The sequence below is a fragment of the Carettochelys insculpta genome, chromosome 7 (assembly GCF_033958435.1).
Source record: "Carettochelys insculpta isolate YL-2023 chromosome 7, ASM3395843v1, whole genome shotgun sequence".
NCBI classification, from domain to species: domain Eukaryota; kingdom Metazoa; phylum Chordata; order Testudines; family Carettochelyidae; genus Carettochelys; species Carettochelys insculpta.
Window position 1 is genome coordinate 29,697,273 of NC_134143.1, and position 23,515 is coordinate 29,720,787.

General features: G+C 42.8%; 1 protein-coding gene across 5 annotated transcripts in view; it reads right to left on the reverse strand.

The window, feature by feature from the left end:
• HERC4 (HECT and RLD domain containing E3 ubiquitin protein ligase 4) overlaps nucleotides 1-10,194 on the reverse strand; it is a 76,441-nt gene extending 66,247 nt beyond the window's left edge. Inside the window, exons 1-4 of one of the 5 annotated variants that reach the window (XM_075000202.1) lie at nucleotides 9,812-10,170; nucleotides 7,672-7,770; nucleotides 5,537-5,819; nucleotides 261-420 (exon numbers count right to left, since the gene is read on the reverse strand). In XM_075000202.1, coding sequence (XP_074856303.1) covers nucleotides 261-420; nucleotides 5,537-5,762 — 386 coding nt within the window. In that variant the 5' untranslated portion in view covers nucleotides 5,763-5,819; nucleotides 7,672-7,770; nucleotides 9,812-10,170. The other 4 variants (XM_075000204.1, XM_075000203.1, XM_075000206.1 and 1 more) reach the window with 4 other exon arrangements.
• Between the last annotated feature and the right edge of the window lie 13,321 nt (nucleotides 10,195-23,515).

Below are 23,515 nucleotides of genomic sequence, written 5' to 3' on the forward strand. Positions count from 1 at the left end.
ACTTTTAAAACGTTTAACTTTCTGTTCCATAACTATTAATCTATCAAGAGTGCCTATTAGCAAAAACCTACTGAAAACCAGGGAGGAAGTCATAAAAACTTCTATTCCACACCTATGAAGTAAATGTCTGTATTTTAAAATGTTTGTCAAATATTTCCGCAATTATGGAAAAATTTCACCAGTTTCATTTACGCATCTTTCAGTGCCACAAATTTACTTTAAAAAATACAAGTAAATATTTTGATTGCTTATTTATTTACCTGGGTATTCTAATACACTCCTCTGTTCCAGATAAGCCAAGCTGGCCATCAGTAGCAAGACCCCAAGAATACACTTGGCCCTTGTCATTCAGTGCTAGTGTGTGGGCTTCTCCACATGAAACAGCTACAATATTTTGGGCATCCAGGGCACCAACATGCTCTATAAAATCCAGACAGAAAAGAAATTATGTTCTAATAGATTACAATAACACAAAAATTTCATTTCCTGCCATTACATACTAAGATACTAAATGAAACATCATGAAAAATGAATCTAAAGGCATGCCTCAATACCTTAATTTAATATCAACCTAACAATTCAACAAGAGCAAGTTAAGTCTAACCTCCCTCCCTCTTGCAGTTAAAGGCAGTTATCAGGATTAAAATATTGTTACAATATGATGCTCTATGAAATAGAATGCACAGCAAATGTATCAAGAAGTCCTTTAATAAGAAGGCATACTAAGGCAGGTTACAGATCAAGGCCACCATCCAGAAATGGACTCCAAACAGGCAGTTTTCTGCAGACATGCATGACGCATGTTAGAATGAGAACCTAAAAGCTAAATTTGACACAAAACGGACTTCTGAAAAACATGCAGTGAATTAAATATTTAAGGACGTATGTCCCTTATTTTAACCTTTTGTTTGTCCATACTCCATGTGCCTATCTTCAGATACGTTTGTCTCAACTCAAAGTGTGTATTTGTGCAGGTCAAATAAACAACATCCCCATGCACACAATAGCAAAACTTCAGAAACTGGGCAGGTCAGGAAGAAAAAAAACCTGAAGAAGTGTTTTTCATAAACTTGGGATGAGTTATAGACTGAGAAAGAATGCACGGGGACATAAGCTATCACAGCAGCTGATGGGAGACCATTAAGTGGTTTCAGGCTAAACTCTGGGAGGTGATGGAAGAGACAAAGAACCCATTAAAAGAGAAGCAATGTTTTCAAAGCTCATTTAATATATTTTAAATTCTATTTGGAAATTTCAAGTACAACAGTTGACTGGATTCCAGCTTTAACCCAAATGCTGCAGCACTGTATTACTGCATGAGAACCATAAAGTGAAACTGATTTGCTCGTCACTCTCCAAACAAAAATTAAAAGAAAACCAAAACCAATTAATAGTAAAAGGTATTTTATCAATGTTTCAATAATATATTATCGTACTAGTACTAGTACAGGTAAGGCATATATTTTAAGATGTGATAGTTAAAAATATCTAAAGACCCCTTTAAAGAAAAAGACATAAGGAAAACTAACAGTCAAAAAAAGGAATCCAGGGTAGCAGAAACTACATTTGATAATATTTATGGAACATTATAGAATACTTCAGCCTTGGACTTTCACTTCAGCCCCCACAAGTCTAACACTGTAGCCAGACAAAGTCTCCCCCTTACAAGCCAGCTTGCTCGTTGCCCCCCCCCCCCGACCAAGGAGCACACAGGGCATGGAAATGGCTGCTGACAGCACAGTCTTTGATGCCCTCATTGAGGCCCAGATATGCTAGCTCTCTGCTCTTGTAGTTTTAAACTTGGATGATAACAAGGGCATAGTTGGTACCTCACCGCACATTACCCGGCCACCGGCTAACAAACACCAGCCCTGGCAACCCCACTAAACTGGATTACAACCCACTTTGGTGTCTCAAACCACAGTCTGAGAACAGATGCACTAATATAACATTATCAAAACAAAAAGCAGTCAAGTAGCACTTTAAAAACTAGCAAAATGGTTTATTAGGTGAGCTTTCGTGGGACAGACCCACTTCTTCAGACCATAGCCAGACCAGACCAGACTCAATATTTAAGGCACAGAGAACCAAAAACAGTAAGCAAGGAGGACAAATCAGAAAAAGGTAATCAAGGTGAGCAAATCAGAGAGTGGAGGGGTGGGGGGGAAGGTCAAGAATTAGATTGAGCCAAGTATGCAGACAAGCCCCTATAGTGACTCAGGAAGTTCCCATCACAATTTAAACCATGCGTTAATGTGCCGAATTTGAATATAAAAGCCAGCTCAGATGTTTCTCTTTCCAAAACGGTGTGATAATTCCTTTTCAGTAACACACATACCTTTAGGTCATTGACAGAATGCCCCATTTTGCTAGTTGTTAAAGTGCTACTTGACTGCTTTTTGTTTTGATAGTGCATAGACTAGCATGGCTTCCTCTTTGTTAATATAACATTATATAGGCAAATATACTGTAAGTTAATACATACATGGCTAAAGAACTATAAATCACCCATTGTATATAGTGTGAAACTGTAAAGAGCAGGGTTCCACTTGGTCAGTCTAGAATATAAAATTTAATCATAGAACTGGAAGGAACCCCTACTGGTCAACAAGTCCACATGGCAGGAACAGGTACAATCTACATCGGGGATGGCTAATCCGTGACTCAAATGTGGTTCTTTTAGCAATTAAATGTGACTCCTACTCAGAGCTGCATGCTAGGAGTGTCATCCACTGTTCTGTGCACATGCCCCAGGCCTTGGTGAGAGAAGGGCATGGCAATCACGGTGGTGGTGGCGGCAGCGGCTCCTGAGAGTCGTTGGCATTGAGTCTGAGCAAGGGACTAGGGGTGGGGGAGAGAGTACTGAGCCACGTAATATATAATTTTTTTTTATCTATCTGAATAGATGAAAATAGACAATATGTGGCTCTTTGCACTCTATCCACGTGGCTCTTTATCTCTGACTGACTGACCATCCCTGATGGGCATTTGTCTAACCTTCTCTTAAATATCTCCCATGTAGAGATTTCATAACTTCCCTAGGCCATGTATTCCAGTGCTTAACTACTCTGATAATTTTATATTAGGGAAAAACTTTCTAACTTAAACCTCTGTTGTTGCAATTTAAACCCATGGCTTCTTGTTCTAATTTTTCCTCCCTCCTCCCTGTAATACCCTTTTAGATACTTGAAAGCTGTTATGCCCCCTCTCCATCTTCTCTTTTCCAGACTAAAACCACTCATTCTTTCAATCTTCCCTCATAGGTCATGTTCTGGTTGCTCTTTCCTGGACCTTCTCCAGTTTGTCCACATCTTTCCTGAAATGTGCTGCCCATGACTGGACACAATACTCCAGCTGAGGCCTAATCGATGCAGAGTAATGTAGAAGAATTACTTTTCATGTCTTGCTTACAACACTCCTGGAAATACATCCCAGAATTATATTTGGTTTTTTTCCCCAAAGGTGTCAGACTGCTGACTCATATTTAGCTTGTGGTCAAACTATGACCTCTTCTGCACTGAGATCCCTTCCCACAGTAATCCTTCCAATGGAGTCATTTCCCATTTTGTAGGTGTGTAATGGATTGTTTCTTCCTAAGTGGAGTACATTGCATTTTTCCTTATTGAAGTGCATCCCATTTACCTCAGACTATTTCTCCATTTTGTTCAGATCATTTTGAATTTTCACCCTATCCTCTACAGTACTTGCAACTCGCTTGGTACCATCTGCAAGCTTGGTATCATCATCTGGTATCATAAGTGTACTTTCTATGCCATTATCTAAATTACTGGTGAAGAGACTGAACAGAATCTGTCCCCAAACTGATCTCTGAGGAACCCCACATATTACGCCCTTCCAGGATGACCAGGAACCACTGAGAACTACTTGCTTGAAACAGTTACCCAACAAGTTATATACCACCTAATATTAACTCCATCTTGGATGTATTTTCCTAGTATTAAAGAAGTTGTTCATGCAAACACCTTACTAAAATCTAGATATACAACATCTACTACTTCCCCCACATCCACAAGGTGTTTTACCTTTCTGGTGCTAGGAAGAAGGGGCTTTCGAAAACTGGAGGGGGTTCTTTCGAAAGGTCCCAGTCTCCATGGGCAGCACACAATTCGAAAGCTGTGCTTTCGAATCGCTGCGGCCGCCATTATGCTAATGAGGCATTGCATATTTATGGCAGCACCTCATTAGCACCTTTCGAATTCACTCATTAACATACCCACTCCGAAAGGAACGGGCTTGTGTGAACAAAACTTACATGTGCTCTTTTCCAATCTTCTGGAATCCCTCACATCTTCCATGACTTTTCAAAGATAATTGCTAATGGCTCTCTGATAGCTTCTCAATTCTGTAAGTATTCTAAGATGCATTTCATCAGCCGTTGGTGACTTGATGACATCTAACTTGTCTAAGTAATTAACTTGTTCTTTCCCTATTTTAGCTTCTGAACCTACCCCATTTTCAATGGCATTCACTGACTCTATATTAGTCACTAAAATTTTAGTGTGCCCTAAAAATGTGTAGCATTACGTACCAACTGTACTAGCAAACAGAGGAGAATGGCAAGCATTGTGGAAAAAGTTGAAATTACAATATACAATGTTGTTAGGGAAACAGAAGTCAACACAAAATGATTTGTTATAATGAAAAATTTTACATTTAGGAAATACACAGAAAAATCTAAGCAGGACAGACAACTGGAACCAGGCAAAATGAGGAGTCAAAAAAAAAAAAAAACCACAAAAGAACTTAGAGTTACACTGAAATGTATAAACTAAGAAAACCTGTCAAGTGGACCCCCATACCATACTGTTTGACAGAACCTGGCAGGTTCCACAAAATCTACTAGCCCAGTCCTACTAGGTGCTGGAGTGGAGCTTGAGTGCAGCAAGGTGAACATGATGGTGAGTTTGGGTCGTTTTTGCTTCTCACGTGTATGTGACCCCTGACTGATTTATTCTGTGGTCAGTGGCCTCTGACCAAAAATAGATTCCCTGATTCCTGGACTAGATGATCACAATGGTCTTTTCTGGCCTTAAAGTCTACAGATCTACCACATACTAACATAACATATATATTTTAAAATCCCCTATTAAAATTGTAACATTTACAATATTTGCACAAGCTAGACAAGTGAAGTCTAAGAAATGACATGATAATCATGTGTACCTATATATAACCAATAAGTCACTCACAAGTAATAATAGCCTGAAATTAAAAAAGGAAAAATGAAGCTAAGTGATAGTAACATTTTATAAAAATGAAATTAATTAGGCTGAGCTGGGCAATTATGTATCTTCACAGGATTTAATATATTACCATCTAAAAATAAAACAGAAATACAGAATTCAAAATTACAAAAAAAATATTTAAAGTCCCCCCCACATCCTGCAAATATGCATGTGCTTGGGACTAATCAGATGCAGAAAGATAAGCAAATATGTTTGCAGATCTGAGCTCTAAATGTGGTAAGGTTAAATGTAACACCCCCACAAAATCCCCTCCGTTATTTTTAACTTACCTGGTCTCTTTCTAGATTTTTCATGCCCTAATTGTCCTAGATCGTTACATCCACATGTATACACAGTCCCATCATCCAGGACAAAAACAGTGTGTCTGAGTCCACAACCTACATCTCGGACCCTTTTATTCAGAAAAAAGTCACTTTTTCTGGGTTCTAATACAATTTCTTCATCAATTCCACCCAGTCCAAGCTGTCCAAAAGATGCATTTCCCCAGCACAACATCTTTCCTGTTCTCTCGATGAGAAAGATCTTGCAACTTCAGTATTCAAAATGTTCCTTCTGTGACAGCGTTCAGAGAAAAGTAAAGTACCATTATGAAGGAAACAAAATTAATGCAACACCATAAATTTAAATGTAAAAAAAAAAACCTTGTTTTCCTGTGTAACAAAAATCTTTGAGAAACTGAAAGCTTTTAAAAGTTCAACTTACTTGTCAATATTTAAACTAACATAAATTTCTTCATTACTCTTACCTTGGCTGCATAATTTATTAAGTCATTTTCACTGTCAGGTTCCAAGTGTATCAGTATTTAGATTTCAAATACATTTTTTGATCTGAAAATAAGTATTTCCACTGGCATTTTTCTTGATTTCTAATATTTTCTAGTGTTCAGTCTTATAAAAGCTTAGTCTGACAATTTATATCCCAGCCTACAATTAATTGCCAATGCCCTTTAAAAAATTCTATGACGTTCTACCCACTTCTATCACTGATAATACAAACTCATGTGTCAAATAATATTTCTCAAGTCTCTTGACACTTGACATTTTAAAGATTTTTTTCTTAATTAACTGGAACCTACACCAGGATCCTGCACTCTCGTCCATGCAGGTAGACTGCTCTGTCCATGTGCATTTCTCTGGGGTTTCACACAAACAACTCTCCAGCAAATTAAAATGTAAACTGAAGGCCATTTTCGGTCCCACTCTGGGCCTCCAAAAGAGTTCACCATACCTGGGGGAAACCAAGAACCTTAGCTCTCCCCTTTCTGCGCCCCCATCCCTTGCGCTGGAGCAAGAGGGGAGTGAAGTGTCTCAAAGTCCATACTTCCTGTGGGTTAAACACACCATGATCAATCCACCGGAGTTCAATTTTGCCGCGTTAGTCAAGACATGGCAAAATCAGTCCCTCGGGGCTCAGCCATAGACCCTGGTACTCCACAGTGTAGCATGAGCCTGAAGAGCCCCGATCTACACCAGGAAACAAAGTCAATCCTACTATGTCACTTCTATGCTAACTGCATGGCTAGAACTGCGTATCTGCAGTCAACTTTGATTCTTATTGTAGGCCAGGTCTCAGTCAGAGGCCACATCACCATATGAATGAGAGATGTGGGTTTTTTTTTCCTTTTGCTCGTCTTTTATGTGGCCCCTGACTAATTTTAATGTGGATCATTGGCCCTCTACCCAAAAAAGCCTCCCCTCCCCTGCTTTACAAACTATACAAATAGAACATCACACACAGTGGCCTTGTCTAGACTAGTCCCAAACTTCGAAATGGCCATTTCGAAGTTTACTAATGAAGTGCTGAAATGCATATTCAGCGCTTCATTAGCATGCGGGCAGCCGCGGCACTTTGAAATTGACACGCCTCGCCGCCGCGTGGCTCATCCCGACGGGGCTCCTTTTCAAAAGGACCCCACCTACTTCGAAGTCCCCTTATTCCCATCTGCTCATGGGAATAAGGGGACTTCGAAGTACGTGGAGTCCTTTCAAAAAGGAGCCCCGTTGGGACGAGACGCGCGGCAGCGAGCCGCATCAATTTCGAAGTGCCGCAGCCTCCCACATGCTAATGAAGCGCTGAATATGCATTTCAGAGCTTCAATAGTAAACTTCAAAATGGCCATTTGTGTGGCCATTTCAAAGTTTGGGGCTAGTATATATACGGCCAGTAACTGATACACAATCTCCATCTACCACATGGAGCACTGCTTAATAGTAAGGATAAAGGATAGCAGTGCAAACCATTTCTTTTAACAAAAGTCAATCTGCTCATATACGACTTCAGCTTTTACAGTCCCAACGTAAACAGCTCAAATGCAGTAACCTATATGGAACTCGATTTATCTGTCTCGAAACGTTAAAGCATAATCAGATATAGTTACTTTTCCCATAGAGTACTATTATCCTACCACATTCAGAAGTGCACGCAAAATGACATTGTCTTGACTTGAGACATAGTTATAGATCCATCCCAGAGCCACACAAATGGCTGCCAAACAAGTTCCAGCCTGCAAAACACACAAAAAAGATCAGATATACAATTGTAGGGCTCCACAGTTTCTCAAAATCAAGTACTCTTCACAGGTGGTGAAACGGGTGGAAAAAAAATCTACACACACACACACACACACACACACACACACACACACACACAATCTTCTCCAGAACAGACTGCAAAACAATCATAAATCTAAAATCGTTAAAGGAAGAAGGTATTGCAGCATTTTCACTTAACTAGGTACAGTAAACCCTCAAAATATGCACAATCAAGTTGCACGTGTCTTGAGTTAATGGGACTGTCTCCCAACAGGAACAGGAAACCACTCCTGTCGGGGCAGCAGCCGTGAGTCAGGCTGCAGTCCCTGACAGGAGCAGGAAAAAGCTCCTGTCAGGGGTAGTCTGACCCTTGCCACCCCTGAAAGAAGCTGTTTCCTGCTCCTGTCAGGGACAGCAGCTGCTGCGGTCAAGGGCAGTAGCCAAGAGTCAAGCCGCTGTCTCTGACAGGAGTGGTTTCCGAGTCTCTGGAGTGGTGGCGAACTGGGAACCAGGCAGCAGCCTGGCTCCCCTGTGCTCCTTGGAGCCACAAAACAAACCAGGGCTACTGCCCTGCTCGGTTACCCCTCTCTGAAAGCAGAGGGGAGCTGGGAGACAGTGGAAAGCAGCAGGGAGATGGGAACCAGGCTGCTCCCTGGTTTCTGGCTCTCTGCCACTCTGGGAGCCAGGAAACAAGACCAGTCCTGCTGATCTGGTCAGTTTCCAGGCTCTTGCAAGCCCAGGGGAAATGCCTGGTTCCCATCTCCCCTTGACTTGCACAAAAATTCAAGTTACGCAGGGGTTGCATTTGTGTAACTCGAGGGTTTACTATATTTAAATCCTAATCTTATCATGTTTCTCCAGAGTAAGTAGGCTATGTTGAGATTTTCAGTGCGTAATGGCAACTATCTACATAACTGTTATGGGCCCAGCCAAGGATTTGAAAGGCATTTATGTTCTTACAAGCAATCATGTCTCTCCATGCCTTTAATTTTCAAGGATGACTCATTATTTATTGAAACATCTACTAAAGACAGTGTGATACTGGCAGGGAACAAATGGAAGAGATAGAGGAACAAACCTCCTAATTTTCTAGAGCAAGAAACAATGATGGAGCCGAAGGAAGAAGCTGGAAGTTTCCAGTATGCTTTAATGAATTATGTTTACTTGCCCTATACACAATGAAGAGGTCTGAGAAACTCTGGCATAAAACTAGCGACTTCAAAGACTGCAATATACATTATAAGTCTGCATTCTTCTGAAGACAACATTCTGCGTTCATGGAAACACTGCTACATTCTGAATCTCATTTTCAATCATCCCATGCAGAGAACATAATATTAAACATTTATTATCGATAGCACCTCTGAGCCAGAAAGATACCAGGCGTCTTTATAATCGACACACAACGGACCAACGACCATTACTGTAGATGAAACTTTGTGCGAGCCAATTTTGGGCAAGCATGTTCATACAGACTCCTCCTTGCCAAACATTATCCCGGGGCCCTTCAATGCGCAAACACAGACGTCTAGATCTTTCGGGTCTGTTCCAACACACAAACTGCGCAGCCTATCCCGGCCCCTCTCGCAGCACACGCGAAGAGCCAAACACCCGAGAGCTGCCTCGGTGGCGCATAGCCCGGAGACAGATCGAGCCAAGGGTGGCTCTAGCGCAGTTCAGGGCGGCGAGTGAAGTGGCTGGGCCCTGCCCGAGGGGCACACTCCCCACTGGGCCGAGCGCCGGGGCCCTGCCGGGCTGAGGAGGTGGGTGCCCTCCCACTCAGGGCGGAGCAGGGCAGGGAGCCGGCCCAACCGCGCTCTAACAGGTTTCCCTCATTGCTCCCCTCAGGGCCAGCAGCCGCTTGCGCAAAGCTCACCCCAGACGGGGCCAACACGGGCGCCACACGCGACCTAGGCGCCCGACACCCCCAGCGGAGAACGCGGAGCCCGGGGTCAATCAGCAGGCCCGGCCGGACGCATCCCGGCGGCAGCGCCGAGCCCCAGCGGAACTCACCGAGGGGCCAAAAGGAGCTGGGTGACTGGCCCGCAGGAGCCCCGCTCCCGCCGGAAGGGAGCCCCTGGAAGAAGTGACAGCCTCAGGCCTAGCCGCGCCGATCCGGCTTCTGCACTGCGCAGGCGCCTCGGCTCGCGCGTGGAGGGAGGGACGTACTCCGCCTCACTCCCCCCTCCAGTGCTGCCTCCGCCTCAGTCAGCTGAGAGCTCCCCCGCTTCCGGTCCCAGTCCCACCCAGAAAGTGCGAGGCCGCTGCTCTGTGTGAGTGGCGGCGGCGGCCTCTGATAAAGCTTTCCGCACGGCCTCTCCCGGGAGCCTGCCTTCCCTGGGGTTCGGGCCCCCTTCAAACGCTTGTCACTACCCAAGGCGGCTTCGGGCTCAGCGAAAGCGGACAAGGGAGGCGCAAGCAGGGGGCGCAGGGCCAGTGGCGGGCGGGCGGGACTCTTGGCCTTGGTTCTAAGAAACTTGCTAATTGTTTGGCATATGGTAAGATTCGCAACTTGTTTTTAGGCATATCCCTATCGGACCGGAATGAGAGCCAGCGTCAGCTTTCCCCTGCCTCTTCTCTTCTCCTTCGGCCCCCGCTTCCTGCCTGGAAGATAAACCCTGCAGTCTTATGAACTGCTCCAAGGCAGATGGAGAAGGGCTGCCCACCGAAGGTCATTACTTAAAATTGTTAGTCTTTAAGGTACTATAGGCCGGCTTGTCTTTGTGAAGCTGCAGACATTGATATGGCTGCGCCCTGAGACATCAGCTTAGAGTTGCAAAGGCTAGAAAAGCATTTGTTAACGTTCAGATTACGTTTCACTCTTTTTTCCCCCTAATTTTGGTGCCTTACATTGTCTTCATGCATCATCACTTTTTATTTTTATTGTGGTTAAGGGGCCACTCTAGAACTTTGAGAGTCCCTGCTGGGGAATGTCCCAGACCTGTGTTTCCTACATATTCAAGATACAGTATCCCATGTCAAATGATTGTCATGACTGGAGAGAAATGTGGTCTGGCTGACATACAACCATGCTGTGTCAAGACTTAAAGTTACTAATGAATAGGTAGATAATAGCTTAGAAAAATTCATGAAAATAAGCACACAGATGTACTATGCTATATCCTGTGGTTTTTCAAAGTGTGTATGAACATGGAAGCAGACACAGGCTTTAGATTAACTTTCCCCTTGAACTAAATGTCTTAAAGGCTAAAATGTCATGGATTATAGAGGAAAATAACTTAGATATAATAGCATAAGTTAATATTTACAGTTTTAGAGTTATTTGGGTTGTATTACATTAGAATGAACTTGTGAATTGCTTGTACTGCTGTCTGGGAGAGAGGCAGCAGAAACACAGAGGTTCACAGGAGGGGCTGCAGGGGAACCCTAGATAACAACAAGAAAAGGCAAGTGTAGGGAACTGTGGAGACAGTGTGCTGTTTGGAAAGAGTCTTGGAGCTGTGAGTAAAGAAATGGTTTGTTTCATACTGAATTGCATACAAGAAATATCTATCTTCAGTTTCTCCTTGTAATAGAAACAGTCTGCAAGCCCCTGGGTATTAACTAGCCACTCATGCCCCAAGGTGTAATACGAGTGGAAATTAATAAAAATCAGGCTTTTCCACTTTTCACCAAAATCAGCAGGGTTCTTAATTGAGTGCAGGGCTGAGCTATAGTGAGATCAAGGACCTGGCAGGGTTTACAGTTTGGCCTACATAAGGAATGAAGTCAGTTTCTGGTACTTCAGTATAAATATTAAAATTAAACCATTTTCTGAATCACAGTGCATTGATCACCATATAGCTTTCAGCAATTTCATACGTTAAGCCAGGCAGCCATATACAGTGTCAGATCCTTTCAGGCTTGCCAGTTGCAGCATTCTGTAAAGTCAGCTAAAATTTGCTGGTCAAGATGGGATCATATAAAGGGAGACCCTGTGGAGCAGGTAAGAAGACCCTTTCTATTTTCCTTGACATAGCAGTTCAAGATCAGGTAAAATATCAAAAAATAATTAGTAATCTATTTAACAATCCAGAGAGAAATATTTATCTCACGCAAACTTTCTGCTTTTGAAATATGATGCAATACATTTTTTCAACAGGTTATAGAGTCTGTGAACAATATGTATAAATATACAGGTGTTAAATTAGCCTAAATTCCTCCATTGTCCTCTGTATGCAAAAGAAAGAGAATTACAAGAATGACATTAATGTAAGAAAATATAAAATGTATAAATATATAAAATATAAAGTCTACCTTAGACTAATTTCATACCAATGTCTATATTGGTATGGAAAATCGACTACAAATTAATCCATCAGTTTACACTTTCAGTATGGTGATGATCCATCATTGGCCATGATGGGCCATGACCATGTCTCAGCAGTTTAGAGATATTTCAGAGCAGGCAACAAGAGTCACCATGGCAACCCCTCAGCTTCTGGTCTATGGAGAAGTTCTAGAATGAGACTATGCCAATGCTTTGGCTGTCCGATATGAGTTCTATTTGTTCTGTTCTCTGACAAACAACCACAAAACCTAAAGCCCTACGCTCATGTCATGAATACTAAAAGTAGTAAGGTAAAGTGGACACACTTTGACAAAGACCAGTTTCTCAAAGTTAAATACCAGATTTTCTTAAAAGGTTTACACACAAGGTTTGTGTATTCAAGAGAGTCCCTGGAGATGGACAGAAGATCTTTCAAGTACACCAACAGGTATCCATTCAAAGTAGGAAAATAAAAAGAGGAAAAAAAACAAGTTCATTTACTTATCTCTACAAATATGTTTAGAGCTGAGAATAATTTATAATTGTGAAATTCTGAATTGAGGGATGAAGTTAATTCAGATATTGCATATGGTTGAAGATTCATCTCCATGTTATCATTTGTAGGCAGAGCAGAGGTTGAGATGTTTGCATAGGATGTCTGAACAATTCCGCAGCTCAAACTAGCAAAGATCAATATGTTCTGGATAATTCACAAACCAATGAAAGAGCTGAATTTATCTAATTCTTCTTTGCTTATAGCTGTGTACTTGTGTGTTGGGAAACAGCTATTTCAAAATATCTTATTTTGAAATAACACAACTACATACAGGCTACATTTACACTACAGCACTTTTTCAAACAGGTACCTTTCTAAAGAGAGGAATCAAAAGACTCGCTTTTGAAGGGAAGTGTCTACACACAGGCTGGGTCTGGCGCCATCAGTGAACACCATTGAAAGGTCTACCTGCCCTTTTGAAAGGGGTCGTCCAGGCCATCGAAAGAGAGTGTCTACACTCACCCATGCCTTCTTTCAAAAGAAAGGGCCAGGAAACACCTTGGATGGGGGTTGCATGCCAGCAAAGCCCTTCTGGGGCTACAAGCAGCTGCTTCTTTAAAAGACCCATCCCCAACACCCTCCGCTTCGGTACCCGATGACTGGAAGATGGCCAATATAAAGCCAATATTTAAAAAAGGCTCCAGAGGAGACCCTGGCAATTATAGACCAATAAGTCTAACATCAGTACCAGGCAAATTAGTAGAAACAATAGTAAAGAATAAAATTGCAAGGCACGTAGAAGAGCATGAATTGTTGGGCAAAAGTCAGCATGGTTTCTGCAGAGGGAAGTCGTGTCTAACTAATCTATTAGAATTCTTTGAAGGGGTTAATAAACATGCAGACAAGGGGCACCCAGTGGACATAATATACCTAGATTTCCAGAAAGCCTTTGACATGGTCCCACACCAAAGGCTTTTATGTAAATTAGGCGGTCATGGGATAGGAGGAAAGATCCTTTCATGGATCGGGAATTGGTTAAAAGATAGAAAAGAAAGGGTTGGAATAAATGGTAAATTTTCACAATGGAGGGGGGTAACTAGTGGTGTTCCCCAGGGGTCAGTCCTGGGACCGATCCTGTTCAACTTGTTCATCAATGATCTAGAAAATGAGGTAAGCAGTGAGGTGGCAAAGTTTGCAGATGACACCAAGTTGTTCAGGACAGTCAAAACCAAAAGGGATTGTGAAGAACTACAAAAAGATCTCAGCAAACTGAGTGATTGGGCAGCAAAATGGCAAATGAAATTTAATGTGGGTAAGTGGAAGGTAATGCACATTGGAAAAAATAACCCAAATTACACGTACAACATGATGGGGTCAAATTTAGCTACAACAGATCAGGAAAGGGATCTTGGAGTTATAGTGGATAGTTCTCTGAAGACATCCACGCAGGGTGCAGCGGCAGTTAGTAAGGCAAATAGGATGTTAGGAATTACTAAAACAGGGATCGATAATAAGACGAAAGATATCATACTTCCCCTATATAAAACTATGGTATGCCCACATCTTGAGTACTGTGTGCAGATGTGGTCTCCTCACCTCAAAAAAGATATATTGGCATTAGAAAAGGTTCAGAAAAGGGCGACTAAGATGATTAGGGGTTTGGAACGGGTCCCGTATGGGGAGAGGCTAGAGAGACTGGGACTTTTCAGTCTGGAAAAGAGACGATTGAGGGGCGATATGATAGAGGTATATAAAATCATGAATGGTGTGGAGAAAGTGAATATAGAAAAATTATTTACCTTTTCCCATAATACAAGAACTAGGGGACACCAAATGAAATTGATGGGTAGTAGGTTCAAAACTAATAAAAGGAGATTTTTCTTCACACAGCGCACAGTCAACCTGTGGAACTCCTTGCCGGAGGAGGCTGTGAAGGCCAGGACTCTATTAGGGTTTAAAAAAGAGCTTGATAAATTTTTGCAGGTTAGGTCCATAAATGGCTATTAGCCAGAGGTAAAGTATGGTGCCCTAGCCTTCAGTACAAGGGCAGGAGATGGATGGCAGGAGATAAATCACTTGATCATTGTCTTCTGTTCTCTTTCTCTGGGGCACCTGGCATTGGCCACTGTCGGCAGACGGGATACTTGGCTGGATGGACCTTTGGTCTGACCCAGTATGGCCATTCTTATGTTCTTATGTTCTCGGTCTGCACAGCACAAAGCCTTGCAGACGCAGTGCCCCCAGGAAGAGCCATGGAGCAGCAGCAGCTTACCCTGCTGGCTGCTGCTAGTGGAGTGGTCACCCTGCTGCTTCTGTCAGGGGAGGCTCCCGCAGGGGCAGATGGGGACACACCAGACCATCAGGTCTCTGGTGCCCCCCCCAGGTGCTCCACCAGCTCGGGAGCTAACCCACCAGCTCAGAGTGGTGGGAGCAACTGGTCATGGAGGAGTAGAACAGTGATTGCTGGTTCCAAAATTTCCAGATGCTGTGGCAGATGTTCCTCGAGCTCTGCCAGTGGCTGTCCCCCACCCTGAGGCACCAGGACACCCAGATGTTTGTATCTGCAAAAACAAGGAGAAGTCCTGTGGCACCTTATAGACTAACACGTTTACTTGAAAATCATAGGAGGTTTTTACTTATACTAAGAGGTATTTGTGAATCTGTAGAGGCTAATCCTTAGGGCAAATTATTCATATAGAGCAGGGGTTCCCAAACTTTTCAGCATCATGTCCCCGCTTTTGATTTTTGAGAGACCTTCATGCCTCCCCACCTCTTCTTTACCATCATCCAACCCCCCTTTTAACCAAAAATTCAATTTGTAATTTAAAATAAACACAAAAAGTTGATATAAAAATGTTATTTAAAATTAAAAATAAGCACTGGGAAATATTTTATCTAAAATTCCTCAAAGCTTGAGTTTTCAAAATTCTTTTGCACTTGAATAATTTTATTTCGAGAGCCTGTTCTTGCAACACTTCTGGCAATGTATCAACATCAACACTGAATGGATTGCATACTAATTTATGAATGGGGTTGCCAGAACAATTGTGTGGAAAATAGCGGATGGCAGGCTCAATGGAGCTGTGCCGCCCTGCCCCGAGCCGCACGCCAACCGCTGGAGCCTTGGTGACCCCCTGCAGCTCTAGGGTCCCCTTACCTCCTGCTGGACCTTGACTCCTTCTGGGCTGATACCAGACCAGCCACAGGCTGTAATGGCTGGTTCCAGCGCCATGCTGGATGTGGCCTGTGCCCCCTGGGCACCAGCTCTGCCCCAATGGACTGCTGGCATGGTCCCAGAACTGCAGGCATGCCCAGGGCCCTGCAGAGACCAGCTGCTGCCCTGGCTGGGGTGCCAGACACTGTGCCGGCCCCATCCCAGCCTGGAGGCCAACCATGGACTGGCCAGGCTAACGGTACAGCCTCCATCTGGCAGGTGCCTGGTGCTGTCCCAGTTGCCTGAGACCTGTGCCAGCTGCCAGAGCTGCCCACACCACCCACCGGACCGCTCCGCTGCCAGAGCTGCCTGCCCAGCCCTGCAGCTGCTGGGGCCAGCTGCCTGCTCGCCCATCCACCCCTGGGGCCAGCCACCCACCCACCAGCTGCCCAAGTTGCCCACCCAAACAGCAAGTCAGCTGCCCGAGCCCCACAAGCCACCCACCCAAGTCCCTCCCCTCCCCCAAAGCCAGGCCCACCAGCCCTCTGCCCTTACAACATCTCCTTCCCCTCCCCCGAGTCAGGCTCCCCCAGCCCCCTATCAAACCCCATCCTCCTCCTCCTCCCTCCACCTCCAAACCCACACTCTTTTGCAGGAGGCAGCGAGCTCCATATGGGTCTTTGCCAGCACCCTGCTTTTTGTAGCAGCTGTGCCAGGTCGCCCACATAAAATAGCAGGGGCTGAGAGTTGGAAGTAAAGGCCAGCTCTTTCTTGGAGTAAGGGGAATGTGGGGGGCAAATGAGCTGCCTCACACATGCCCTGGAATTTCTTCACACTCCCCCAGCAGGGTACCCCCAGTTTGGGAAACCATGATATAGAGGAAAAATAGAATAACATTGTGCCATCTTGTGGCCAGCTGTTTGAAAATCATGGGTGGTTTTTACTTGTACTCTCTTCTTGGTATTTATAATAAACAATTATTCTAGTGAATACACTTTTCTGGAACTAACATGCTTCCCTTCTGTTTCACATGGGAAAAGAGTAGAGGCAGCTACCAAGCGGCAGGAGATATCGCCACAGATAATCAGCTAAACCCAATCAGATGTGTAGAGCCAATCACTTAGCTTTGTATTTTGGGCAACAGAAAAGGAGGTTACACTAACAAGTAGAAAACAAGGAAGAGATCCACTGAATTAGCATGGAACTGAGCATATAACAATAATGCTGCAAGAGGTCAAAAACCACTTGAAATAGATGCTGTACCAGATATAAGTAAACAGTGCTTTTTTATTATTATTATTTTTTTTTTATTTAAAGAAAAAAAGGTGCCGGAACTCAACCGTCTCCTCACTCCCACACACAGGCAGCTTAACCCTTCACAGCTCCAAACCACCCCCAAGTGGCTTAACCCCTCACACCTCCAAACTACCCGCCTCCTGCTCCCAGGCTTAACCCCTCCACCTCCTACAGCATCAAACCACCACCCCTGTCCCCAGGCTTAACCCCTCTGCAGCCCCAATCTCACGCAGGAGGAGAAGATGACTCTTTCACTCTCCTGCCCACAGTGGCTTGCTGTGTGGCACAGCCATACACAGCCACCCAGAGTGGCTCCCTGTGCAGTACAGCACCCTGCCCAGAGTGGCTCCTAGGATAGCATGGTCTGGCTGTGCACAAGCCACCGAGAGTGTCGCAGCCATGCACAAGCTGCCCGGAGCTGCTCCTGGCGCAGTCTGGCCATGCGCGAGCCACTCAGAGCAGCTCCCAGCTTAGCGCCCCACCCCACTTAGGTAAAAAAGGTGCCAAAATGCTGTTCTGTGACATTCTGGCAGAAAAAAAGCCCTGTAAGTAAATACTGTACAATGCAAAGAAGTAATAAATGGCAGAATTTGCCAAGATGAACAGAGATGTTCCATGCTCCAGGTGTCTCTAAACCTCTAAATGCCAGAAACAGACCAAATGAGTATGGAATCATTCAAAACTGCCCGTTTTTATTCGTTCCTTCTGAAGTATTTGGTATTGGCTAATGCCAGAAGACAGGATACTAGGTTAGATGGACCATTGGTTTGACCCAGAATGGCCATTCATATGTTCTTATGTACTAGTAATGCCTGGGCATACAAACCATCTGGGAACTGTAAAAGGAGGATGTCTTCCATAATACGGAGAAATATACTGGAATTTCATACTGAATTTATGGTTTGTCTACCCAAAGAAGGTGCAGCCAGTTAACTAGAGGTGTAATATGGCAGCAATTTAGTTAACCAGTGCAACTTTTTGTATAAATACTGATACCTGTTTAAACGTGACTTACAGCTTTTTAACTTGCCCGTTATTTAAACTGATGCAAGAGTGTACATACACACACAACCCTAATATCCCCCTTACACCAACTGAAAAAGGGCACACTCAACACACTGTTGGCAAAATATTTCACCGGTGCCTATACGGTATCATATGAAAACTGGTGATACAATGGTTAATGAATTTCATTGTGATCTATGTCAGGGTTATTATAAAGAATAACATACACATGCTGGAAATACATTTTTTTTAAAATGGTTTTGGAGCCGCTGGATAAACAAACCCACATTGGATAACGGAGTGTGGATCTTACCCATCCGCTTGGCTTAATTAAAGGCAGAGGACAATGAGTGTACCTTTACATATGAGGTAAGTAAAGCAACCAGACTAACAAGTGGCAAAGGAAAGAGTATCAGAGCTGAGTACTCCACGGCATGCACAGGAGCCTGAACCCCTAGTGAGTCTTCTTGGCTCTTAAGACAAAAACAATGGACTTCAGGAAGGATAAGGGGAGCAAAAATTCATTCTTGTTATGTATCACTTATGGGGAAAAGAGAGAGCATCTTTTGATTCTGTAAACATCGGATCATCTGTCTGGGAGAACTGGCAATGCAGGTAGCTTAGTGTCAGAGAGAAAGCTTTGTAAGCAAAGACTGTGGCTGCTAAAGTTAAGTCTTACCGATTAGATAGTCACACAGAGGTAGCCCTGTTAGTCTTAGGTCTCAATAGATATAGCCATTACCTCACACAATACAAGGACAATTTTCCCATCTTTTATATTCGTAGTGATCTCAGGCAAGTCACTTAACTTAATATGACACTTGCAATAAGTAATTTTCTTCCCCACCCTTCGCTCCCCGCTCCTTATGTCCTATATAGTTAATTCATCAGTTTTCATTTTTTTCTCTCTGATAAATTCTCATTGTGCCAGTTTACTTCCATCAGAATTTTCCAGAAGAAATGGGTCTGTCTCACAAAAGCTCATCACCTAATAAATTATTTTGTTAGTCTTTAAAGTGCTACATGACTGCTGTTTCGTTTTGTGAAGATTAGACAGTGTATTTTGCTTTATAATTAGAAGTGACCTTCTCTTGCTTCATATCATTTAAAGCTATGTTCTTTATTAATAAACTTATTCTTGATCTCAAAATAAACCATCTCAGTGCTGTTATGTTTATTAACCATGAATCCTCAACTACACTATCAGGCTGTTTTCTTAGAGGCAGCAAATTTAATGAGTGAGAGGACCAGGACACTGCAGAAAGACTCATCTGGCAAATTGGGATTCATTGATTTTTACCTGTAAGTCAAGATTAAAATTGGCAGTCTCAAAGAGTTTGCTGGTAAGGCTCACAGGACTGGTGTGGCAAAGAGTGACAAACATTTGAAGCCCCTGCAAAGATCATTTTTGCTGAGGCAGATATAACAGCTGTTGCACCAGTTTCTTAAAACGATGCAGTATCACATCTTTAGTTAAACTAGTGCAACTGTGTGTATGGCTAAGACCTGAGAGACTTCCTGAAACACGAAAATCTGGCTGGACAACAGGAGTACATTCCTGGGATGCTGAAAAGATAGCTGACTTTCTAAAATGTACTGTGTTATCAATATCATAATTCACTAGACCAAGAGGCTGTTTAACTACATTTTAAACAGTGTTTGTCTAGTTATGTTTATATTGTGGTTAACCTTTATTTTGTGATGTTATCTGTATTGGCTGCGTACACTGTTGGTGAGCATAAGCAGTATTAGGAGACCTAGAAAAGAAACCTGAGCTCTCAACACAAAGGAGGCTGTCAGGAAAGAGAATTGTTCCAAACACTAGTGGACGGGCAACTAAGGCAGGGCAATCTCTCCCCATAAGGTTCCGGCAGAGCGCAAGGAGATCTCAAAGACCTAAGGGATATGAGCCACATTACAGGGAATTTAATAACCTCGGGGGAAAATACTGGAGTTGATTTGAGCATCAAAGGTTTAGCCTTGACCTTCAGAATGAGACATTGGGAAAGTAGACTGGACATCAGTGAACACCTCAGTTTATGCAGAATTTCCCCAACAGGCAAGAACTGATTTGTTGATCTGCTACCTTAAGTAATTGGCAGAAGGCTTACTTTAATGAACACACAAATAGCTGTAAGCACTGAGGAAATGAAGGGAGTTTCTCCTGAATCTAAATAGCCTCATACAGAACCAAATTCACCTCTCACTTACACCTCTTGAGTTTGACAGATTTGTCCTGATGTAAGTTTTAAAAAATGGCTCGTTGACCATTTTGAAATTATCCATATTTTCATGTGTATGGTTTTTATTCCTTGGTTAATGTGTATAAATATCAGTTTACCTAAATGTATGATATATCTTATCTACTGAATATATTACTTATAATTAAAAGCATAAAGTAAGGAATATAGTAAAATTTGTCTCTCCTTAAGGACACACATTAAAAACAATGCATTAGGGATCCAGAAGACCCATTTTGTCCTTATGAGATAACAGAAGTGCCTGTAAATGGAATCACAGTTATTCAGGAAAGTGTATCACATAGTACTTATTATGAACCCATCCTCTACTTGTAGGCAATGTCAGTGTACAGAAGGTGAAGAATAAATGCTCAAAAATTACCTGGATATGGCAAATGTACTATGCAATCAACTAAGTCACAAATGCATTTCATGGTAATATTCTGCATTCTGTCTTTGAGCCAATTGACTGAAAAGAGACAAAAAATGGTCATGGATACAGGTGTTGCTACCATAATTATAAGTTATTACATTTTCATATTCCCAAATAAGCAATCTTAAATTAATCCTAACAACAATTAATTATCAAGGGCTTTTTATTTCCACCGGTGCAGGGGATTCAGCTCACTGCATTTCCCTCCTGTGCAGAAGTGGGAAGAGAATCAGCTTTATGCATTTTCCCCTTTCTCATGGTTGCCAACCCATAGTCTGGGGAGAGCCATAGATATAGGAAGCTCAGTCCACAGTCACTTAAATAAGAGCAAGTGGAAATGGACAGTGTTTCCTGATACCCAAGTTGGGCTTTTCCCCCCGCCACAGTTAAGGGACAATTTGGCCTCCAATTAAACACATACTTCTGAGCTTGCAAACTTAGTCTGAATGTGCTAAAAACATGAATTTGCTACACTATGGCTGGGTCTACACTAGCCCCCCTTCTTGAAAGGGGGCATGGTTATCAGCCCAACTGGAGGAGGCTAATAAGGTGCTGTGATACATATGGAGCACCTCATAAGCATTATACCCACAATGGGAACTTTGAAGTTACTAACTTCAAAGCACTGACAGGCAGTGTAGCTACAGGTACTTCAAAGTATGCACCAAACTTCGAAGTTCTGTTAACTCCCAAATCAAAAGGCCAAACATACTGTCTTCATATTTTCAATACATTTTGATTTTTTTAGTTCAAAATAACTTTTGAAATTGAAACAAAATATTTTGGACTTTTTCAATTCACTGAGTTTTAAAAAATTAATTTTGGGTCTATATGTGAATTGCCAACAACTGAAAAAAAATCAGTCATTTGTCCAGCTCTGTTACTAAGCACTAATAGTGCCCATTAAAGTCAATGGGAACTACAAGTGATAGCACCTCTGAACTTCAGGAAAATTATTTTTGTACCTAAATATGGATTTAAGTGCTTAACTTTAGACATTCAACATTGAACATTTTGGATTTAGCCATAATATTTATGATGCTTTACATCTCTGAAGCAGGTCATAAACTTGCAATTATTCTCCACCATATCCTAAATAGTGAAATAAGAGATGTTCACCAAACGACTGGTATGCACAGTCTTTAATGTCTATCCAGCAGAGGAGACAATGTAATTTCCAATTCCAGAGCATGTATATGAACTAGCCAGCTCTGAAAGATTGATGTCTCCCTTATACATGCTGCTGAGTAAAAATAAGAAACTAATTTTGAGAATACCCCATTGATTTCAGTGGGATAACTTGTGTATTAATACAAAAAAGCAGTCAAGTAGTACTTTAAAGACTAACAAAATAATTTATTAGGTGAGCTTTCATGGGACAGACCCACTTCTGTACCATAGCCATACCAGACCATAGCCATACCAGAACAGACTATTACTCAAAATGGGCTTGTCTACACTTGCCCCCAACTTCGAAGGGGGCATGTTAATCAGGGTGATGGGAGATTACTAATGAAGTGCTGCAGTGAATATGCAGCACTTCATTAGGCTAATTCTCCCCTGCGGCAACTTCACCGTGTCAAACGTTGAAGTGCTAGCATGCGGATAGCCGTGAGCACTTCGAAGTTCCAAAAGGGGGAGAATTAGCCTAATGAAATGCTGTGTATTCACCAAAGCACTTCGTAAGTAATCTCCCATCGCCCTGATGACATGCCCCCTTCGAAGCTGGGGGCAAGTGTAGACAAGTCCAATATGTGTCACAATTTGACTTCCATATAAGCTAAATCCTCCCCCACCCTCTCCCTTCCCCATCTTCAAAAGGCTCAAAACATAGCAGAAAGGACACATTTATACAGCATGAAGGGAATGAAGATTAGAGAAGCTATGAAAAGACAGTGCAGGATGAATGCAGACCCTGTTCACAGAAGCACATGATTACCTTTGTGCTAATTATGTGGCTATCCAAACAGTGTTCCCTGTAAACTGTTTACTTGTGCAGCTGCTTAGGAGAGATTCACACATTCAGATGCATTAGCAGAGCACCCACAGCTGTTTTTTTTTGTTCCTACTGGTGGTGCACATGAACAATTGATGGAAAAAATCCGAACAGATGGAAAAGGTTAGAGGCAACATTGGATGCAATGTCCCAATAAACACAACACAGGGGTTCACAGCCACTACCCTTGTACAAACCATTGGGTAGAAGCCCCACAACAAATCTGCACTGGTTCCTTCATGCTGGGGCTGCAGGCTATGGCTGCATCTACACTAGCAAGTTCTTTTTGAAACTCTGGCCCTTTTTCAAAAGAACACATGGAGCACCTACACACAAAATTCGCTCTTTCAATCCGAAATCAAAACACAGCTCTTCTTCCAGAAGCTCTCTTCCACCCCTGGATCAGGAAGAAAGCCTTTCTTTCACAAAGCTTCTTTCAAAAAAACCAGTGTAGATGTTCTGTAGATCCTTTTTTTCAAAGAGCAGTCCTCAGGGCTCTGGATTTTTTGATCCCTGACCTGTTCTTTCAAAAGAGCGCGGGCTGTGTGGATGCTCTCTTTCAAAAGAGCGGATCAATGTTTTGATCCAGTTTTTCGAATGTGGACACACTCTTTCGAAAGAGATCTTCTAGAAGAACGTCTTTCAAAAGATCACCATAGTGCAGACATAGCCATAAAGTATTGTTCAGCCTACCTGTAGTGAGGCAAGTGCCCCAACTCCTGTAAGGAAGGGTTAAAGCAGTCTGGAGGAAGCCTGTGAAGCACCCCCAGTCAATGAGTGAAGGGCTCCTGGGGGGAGCCAATCAGAGGGCAGCCTCCTGGAGTAGC